Genomic DNA, 7,775 nt, shown 5'->3' with positions numbered 1-7,775 from the left:
ACCCATATTAGATAATATTTTTCAGAGCAGTGTATTTTGACTAAAAACTTTTAATAATTGGAATGACTTGTTGTTCCCTTTAGGCTTTGAGAGAGTTTTTCTTAATTTTTTGTTGGTGGATATACATCATTTGTTCATGTCTATCATGCTTTCGCACATTTTGTATTTTCTAGGGAAGTGTCAAGACTCTTTATTTGGCAAGAAAAGCTACAAAGATTTAGTAAGGCATCTTAAGGATTGATATTCTTATACTTATTCGAGTATTTGACTCACTTTGTCATTAGTGTCACAAGCTTAGTTTTTTAAACTATATTTGGTGTGGGATGGAGCATCTCTCATGGCGTGAGTTCATTGAATTTTTTTTTTTTTTATTATAATTTCAGCCTACCTTAACGTCTTTTTTTGACTCCATCCCTACTTAAGACAAATTGGTATTTCTTTATTCAGCGGAGAAATTTCGAATTGACATCAGCAGTAACTTGTCCTTCTTTAAGCGGACGAGATTTCTCGAGGCATGGTTCTGATCCATCCACAGGACCCACGAGATCGTTAGCACAGGGAGAAATTGAGACACCCAGTTAAGATAATTGGAGCATCTAGTTTGACGGAAACAAGTTGGACAATATTTGATGGAGAGAAATGAGTAGAGCGGAAGAGGTGGTCATAAGGAAATCTGTATTTGAATTCAAGGGCTATCCTTAACAGGTAAATCTTCTCTTGATGTTTATTTTATTTTGAGGACTCTTAACAAATACTAGAAAAGGAAATGTTGTGTGAGAGATTATGAATAGCAAAACCAAAGTATCAAATGTTGCCATGGTTAGTGGAAAATTCAGAGCAGGACGTGAAACTTTTTATTTTATTTTATTATACTTTAAATTTAAATTGTATCTAGAAATTTTAATAATAAATAAATCAGCAAACGGGAAAACAAACCTGCGCCACCTCCCGGAAATACCCAATAGGTGGGGCGAGCCTGAATCATTTTTTTTTTTAATTTAAATAATACTTCATAAATTAGATCACAAATGAGTGATTTTTTATCCTAAAAAATTGATTTTTTTACCGCTATTTCATTATTTCAACAATAATTTTTGACTTCTTTTCTTATATGTGGGCCCCTTTTTCTCCCAAAATCATGACCAAATAGGCCCTAAATGGGGAAAAAGAAAAATGACCCCATCACGTTTGTCAAAAAAATTCTAATGGGACAGGACAAATACGACTCTCCTTTTATTTTGTTCCATATTTATATTTTAAAATTTAACTCGTATTTTTCAAAATAATAAATAAGCAAAAGGATACGTATGAAACATAATGAAATAGTCACTTTGAAATTACATCTAAAATGAGAGATGGAAAGGAGTCACTACAAAGAAGTTCGAAAAAGTTTTCAATAGGGATATCTAAAGTAGATGGCACTTCATAAAGAAACAAAAAATGGACCTGCCATCCTCGAGGGGGAGGGCAACCCCATTTTGTCCCCGTTGTTATCGCTATTTAGGTGTGAATCATAATCACGACGAAATGTACAACATTGATCCATACCTGTTCAGGCAGTCAAAAGTTTCTTTAGCTTGATCCTTCATAAGGCGATTTCCTAACATTATTTAGCATAATTTGTCCACACAGAACTTGTTTGGTATATAGTCCTCAGAATAACAAGATTTTAGCTTATATTTGTTTTCTTTAATAATACAAAATGTACTTATAGTGCACAACTTTTAAGGTGAGTTGAAACAATCAAGGCAAAAGATGGTTTTTAACCATATGGTATGTAAATGAACAGAACTTTTCCAGAACAGATAAAATCAAAGAATGTAATTAGTAAGCAAAATAAACTTCTACAGAAGCAAAGGGGCAAACTTAATTTTAAAAAAAAAAGGAACAAAAAAAAAAAAAAAAGAGGATGAGTACAGATAAAACATTCCTATGGTTAATACTATTGGCATTTTGAAATGGTATAAGATAGAAATGAAGCAAACATTCATCAACTTCAAAACATTATACCCTTCATTGTTCCAAGTTTGAACCACTATGCATCTCCAGCAGTAGCATAGATTGGCCCATTAGATCTGAATCCACGACCCCGGCCACGAGTTCCCCTCCCACGGCCACGACCTGCAACAAAAAGTCCATGAGATGCTGGCTATCATATATACAACAGGCCAAGCTTAACTTATGTGCGAGAGGCTGCTCTATTTCTTTTATACGAGTACAGCTTAGTAAAAAGACTACAGCTCATGAAATTTTAAGGAAAACAACAAATAGAGGTCAAAGCAATTGAGCTTACTAACAACAAACAATTGGTATTTTCGACCTACAGTATCCAGTTTCTCACACAAATTGCCTAATCTTACTGGGAAATTGAAATAAATAGTGAAGAAATGTCTACCTCGGCCCTGAAGAGGTGCTTCTTGATTGTAGCCTCCAGCATCATGCTGAGTATCCACCTGAGAGCCACCGTACCCTCCCCTACCACGGCCTCGGAAATTGTTACCTCTGCCACGTCCCCTACCCCGGGAATATCTAGGATTCCGATCATAACCTCCATCCTCGTACTCAATAGGTGCAAAACCATTCCCTAAAACGGCATACAGCTACCGTATTATATATAATACTTTTAATAAAGTGCTCATACTTTCAGAAGCCCAGATATGGAAGGTTCCACAAACCTAGTTACAAAACCAGTTGCAAAAACTGCTAACAATTCCAAAACAGAAGGTACAGTTGAACAGGAATTACCCTACCACTCTAACAGTCCATGGCTCTAGGCTCAACCTTAACTAAAAAAACCGTTGCAATTTACTTGGCCAAACAATATAAACTTTGCCTTACAACCACCCGCTGGAGATGAGACTTTTCGTGCCTCCCACCCTTGAGCAGTCCATATCAAACCCCAATATGACACCAGTGGTGTTTTCCATGGAAAAAACAATCGTCATGAAAATTCCAACAAAAACAGAGACGTTCCGCTTCATCATATATGAAGCTTATTGCAGCTTGATCAACACAAGTCACCTAAAGTTTCACGAAAGTTTCTGCAATTATTCTTAGAATGTTGAGCACTTTCGTCTCAGGTTTATTGTTTGATTCATTTTATATACCAATTTTTTGATTTCAAACCCAAAATTTGAACCCAGTGTGGGTGATCTGTTTCTTATCTCGAGTTTTCATATATCCAATCTCTCAACACTGATGCAGAATTTAAACAGGATTCAGCCCCTAAACTAACAATTATAGATTTTTCATCTTTTTCCTTAAATCTCCTGCTTCCCGTATCTTTCAATTTTAATTAAAGACCTATTCAAAATCTATTTTATAACTTCCCAGAATCACTTCCTTCTCTCCGTATATTGGAAACAGCATGAGATTTTCAATCATCGATTTTCTGCACATGTTGTACATTTTTGGGGTTTTACTATTGATGAATCCCTGAGTGGAAGGAGTTTAGAGAATGAAATCTTGAAAGTGGGTGTTATCAGAAAGATTTCAGGTATAAGGTTCCAGAGAAATAGAATCCACGCTTATTAAAAAAATTCACATACTTCATTTTCCTTCAAGGATTAAATTTCCATGCATTAGTTTTTAAATTTTTGTCAAGCCATTACATTCCTCTATATTTTTCCAATATTACATTAAAAAAAAAATGCAGTTTTTCAAATACAATATTTTTGTTTTGAATTCTCTTTGATGACTATGACATAATATGGGATTTCACATTTCGCGGGAAAGAACAATTTAAGGTTTAAGCCTTTGTCACATGAGAGACCAAACACCATGCCTCTTGCTATCGCTTTTAAAAAACCATCATTACCAAGACTGCACCAGGAAAATCAATATCATCAAATGAAGGTGAGATAGTTCAACAGAATGGAAGCAACCTAATGTGCATAGCTCAATAAAGAATAGTTCCAATCAAAATAACATTTTGACAAGGCAGAGCAGTAAGCATTGTAAAGATAAAGACAGATCTCTATTCCATCCAAGTCCAGAAAATATACACAACTGGAGATCTTAGTAGCACACTATGTATCATTCACAGACCAGAAATAATTGGAAAGTCACTGGTTAAACCCCCCAAAAGAAGGAAATCATCAATTAGATTTCATACCTGGTGTAGCTCGATACCTCCCCCGCTCTCTACCAAAACGGCCTCTTCCACGAGCAGTTGGTGATCCCTCTGCACAATCAAAACATATTAAAAAGATGCTTTTGTCGAGACATAGTTTGAAGAAAGACAAGGATCACAGGACTTCACAGCACCTGCTTCATATTCTGTAGGCACCTTCACCTGGTCAGCTGGTAGTGGAGGTTGGTACCTACCAGAACATAGAAAAAGAAATAAAAAATTTAATATTCGTAATTTTACTTTACTTTCTGTTTACAATAACAATGTTGAAGAATTGCAAAATGAAGTGATATCATTAAATTGTCACTCTTAAGAAATTCATATAGCGAAGATTATAGACTTGTTCGCGTTATTATTTTGCTTAGCATGAGGTAGATGAAATGAAAAAGACATGAACTTAAAAATGGAAGAATACGATAACTCACCCAACATTTCTTGTATCCAACTCCTTCTTTGAGAGCGTGATTGAGACCACCGAAACCTTCCTTGTAGTTTCCAGACTGTAGCATGTAGAGATGTTGTTACAAGAGCCAAGTATATATTTTCATATAATTAAGAAATCCTTACAACAGGAAATTATTTCGTCTCACAAGTTTATCATGTTTCATTTCCAAAATCAATTTGAGGTGCTCTTACGTTTGGAGGCCTTCCTCTAATGGTTCCCACGTGTCAGTTATGTCAGTAGATTGAATAGCTGTGATTTGGTGAAGACCAACAATTCTCCTCTGCAATACAAATAGTGCATCATATATCCAAATCATCTTCCGAAATCATGACATATAGTGATGAGAAATATACAGAGAGAACCATAGGCAAGAAGAACCTTAATCAACTCCACAATTGTTACAGTTTTGTTGATGGCCCTGCCCATTGCTTTTAACAGAATTTCATCTGAACCCTTTTCCTACAAAAAATGCATTGTATAATCAAATCCATAAGATATATCCGAGAAGTAATGCGCGGAAGAAATCATCCATACTAGCAGCCATTACATTTTTATATGATATAATGGTAAAAAATCTACGCAAACGAAGATTATACTAGTAACATTGGTCTTAAGTAAACAATCATAACATGCTAGGCTTTTCTCCAATAATCTTAACGTTAGATACATATATCCTTTCTTGAAATCCGTTCGATCCAACTTTTCATTGAAATGCTTTATGAAATAAAATCTTTACAACCACATAATAACTACAACATCTTCTAATATAGGATTGCATGACTCTTGTCAATAGAAACTTCTATAACCCAACCATCAAACTTGTCCTTCCCCTAATTTGTATTCAAGTCGGTCTCTGCCACTTTTGCTGTAAGACCGCATTATTAATCTATTAATTCTAATATAATCACACAATCAATTCATTCAAATTCTGGTCTCCTTATGGATATTTTGCCCTCTAAAAGTGTAGCAGTTGATTCCATAAAGCATACCTAGCAAGACAATCCGTATATACAACCTGTGATATAATCTGGTAGGTGTCTTCCAACCACTTAGCACATTGTGTTTCCATTTAGTAAACTCGCTAATATTAGCTAATATACACCCTTGTCAAATTTTCTTGTCATTGATAATCGTACTTAACTACCAAGAGAAATACCTTATGGGACAATGTGATTCTATACCGTAATTCAACTGGTATCCTTTTTCCTGATAAGATTGAAACAATATTCTAAATATTTTTCTCGATTTTACTTATTTTCGAAACCTGTAGATTCTAAAATGCTCTTCTCCATAATACTGGGAAAAGAAACTCTAATTTCTTTATACATTAAACAACACGTAAATTTTACTGTAATAAAAAGGAAACTTGCAAATTGAACCAATCAATAAATTAACAGAGTCCATTTCTATAAGCAAATAAATGCTAAACCATGCAAACGGCATTAATCACAAAAGGGATGCAAACTAAACTAAATTATCAGGTAAAAACAGATATAAACACGTAAAAAAAATAATAAATAAATAAATAAATAATTATTTATTTATTTATTTTTCATACATATACATAACTACCTCAAGCAGAGTCATGGCATAAGTAATATAGTTCCGCATCCTCCCTTGGCTTGTAATCCGAATCTCATTCTCATTAATCGGTGTTTCCAATTTTGGTTTCTCCACCTTTTGGTACCGATCCATGCTCTACCAAAAAAATTAAAAATAAATAAAAAAAAATCCAGTTTCAGTTATTAACAATGAAATACATAAAAAATTGATCTAATTAACAATTAAGAGAGATAAAAGGGCGTAACTAGTGGAAAAAATTGAATAGCAGATCAGGAAAGTAAATTAAATTGAATTCTACTTTTGGTTATAATTAAAAACGCAGTTGAACAATAATTTGCTCTATGATGCTAAGCCCTCTTCTTCAGCTCCGTTTCTCTGTTACGCCCAACTGGTATTTGCAGCGAATTCTAGACAATTTATTGGCAGTTATGGAGGTGCCCTAGTTCCAGTTAACTGGTTCAACTGTTTGATTTGGATTGGGGAGTTGGGAACGGGGATAAACTTATCCTCACGTAGGACAAGCCAAACGGTTAATTAGGCCCCATTTGGTATAGCTCAAAAATCCAATAGAATTTTAAGTTAGAATTAATAATTAATTTTAATTACATAAGATTCATTATTTTTATCAATTTTTCAATTAAGTATTTTTTTAATTTTTAACAAAATTTACTAAAATTTAATTTTTTTTTTTTTAATATACCAACCATGGTCCATAGGCTCAATGCCAACTCTACCACAAGAAATAAATGTTAGAATTCGCCTTTGGTCATGAGTTCGATTCCTCCTACTAATACTTTTTTGATCGAGTCTGTCGCACTGAATTTGTCTAGTGCAATTTATCTGACTGACGTGGTTTACAGGCTATTGCATCAGTCAAGGGTTTATTCAATGTGCACCCGAAAAATAGCGGCGGCTGTGGATTCCTCCATCATAAAAAATAAATAAATAAGTAAATGCATTCATTTTCTATGGTGAAGGTAATTATGTCAGCACTTTTTATTAGTTATTATACATCATATTGTAATTGAATTTAAATTTATTAATGTTTGCTCATTGCAGTGTTTATATTTTTAATTTTTTCTTAACACATTTTTATTTTCAATATTTTATTAATTATCATATCTCAACTCTAATAATAGTTTTCATCCTAAACATATATTGTAAGGTCATAAAACGATTTATTTACCCACTATACTTGAAAAAAGGCACACGCGACAGGTATTTTTTTTCCACATTCCTAAGCACACAAGAGGGTGAAGGGCTGTTTAGAATTCAAAAGGGTGAGAAAAACCATTTGAACATATTTTGAGAAAAATAATCATAAGAGAGGAGATTTGATAATTAATGAAAGATCAAAAATAAAAATTGGATCAAAATTAAGTTGGGGATATAAGTGTTTCCATCAAAAAGGTTGATAACCTTAAATCAATAAGAACGTGGTGCCACATATTGAACGGTTATGTCGATATTGTTTGTCCATTCCAAGATAGACATATATAACGATAACTTCTCTGTCTATCTTTAGTTTCACTGGATTAAGAAGGGTGTATTTAATTGTAATAAGTCTTTAGGGTACTAAATTTTAAGTAGAAAGCACTCAAATAAAATATCAAAATTTATCTCTCATTAATCACG

At 33.6% G+C, this 7,775-nt stretch overlaps 1 protein-coding gene across 2 annotated transcripts; it reads right to left on the bottom strand.

The window, feature by feature from the left end:
* Positions 1-1,801: 1,801 nt before the first annotated feature.
* On the bottom strand, positions 1,802-6,646 carry LOC111367564 (ribonuclease P protein subunit p25-like protein). Of its 2 annotated transcripts, XM_022988504.1 has the most exons (9): positions 6,439-6,645; positions 6,150-6,275; positions 4,956-5,036; positions 4,769-4,857; positions 4,558-4,632; positions 4,267-4,322; positions 4,115-4,183; positions 2,396-2,584; positions 1,802-2,121 (listed from the first exon to the last, which is right to left on the bottom strand). In XM_022988504.1, exons 2-9 carry the CDS (start codon positions 6,270-6,272, stop codon positions 2,036-2,038), a joined length of 768 nt encoding a protein of 255 aa, XP_022844272.1. In that variant the 5' UTR covers positions 6,273-6,275; positions 6,439-6,645; the 3' UTR covers positions 1,802-2,035. The 2 variants fall into 2 exon arrangements, with proteins under 2 accessions (XP_022844272.1, XP_022844273.1); XM_022988505.1 differs by having other exon boundaries at positions 6,150-6,646.
* Between the last annotated feature and the right edge of the window lie 1,129 nt (positions 6,647-7,775).

The sequence above is a fragment of the Olea europaea genome, chromosome 18 (assembly GCF_002742605.1).
Source record: "Olea europaea var. sylvestris chromosome 18, O_europaea_v1, whole genome shotgun sequence".
Lineage (NCBI taxonomy): Eukaryota > Viridiplantae > Streptophyta > Magnoliopsida > Lamiales > Oleaceae > Olea > Olea europaea.
The sequence above is the reverse complement of the archived record's forward strand: the minus strand, read 5'-3'. Positions and strand labels throughout refer to the sequence as shown.

Bases quoted from the DNA above. Each gene is read 5' to 3' on its own strand.
- LOC111367564 (XM_022988505.1), bottom strand. From the start codon at position 6,272: ATGGATCGGTACCAAAAGGTGGAGAAACCAAAATTGGAAACACCGATT. The intron at 4,858-4,955 runs GTTCTTCTTGCC...TTTGTATTGCAG, and splicing joins CAATTGTGGAGTTGATTAAG to AGGAGAATTGTTGGTCTTCA. The intron at 2,122-2,395 runs GTAGACATTTCT...TTTTTGTTGCAG, and splicing joins AGCACCTCTTCAGGGCCGAG to GTCGTGGCCGTGGGAGGGGA.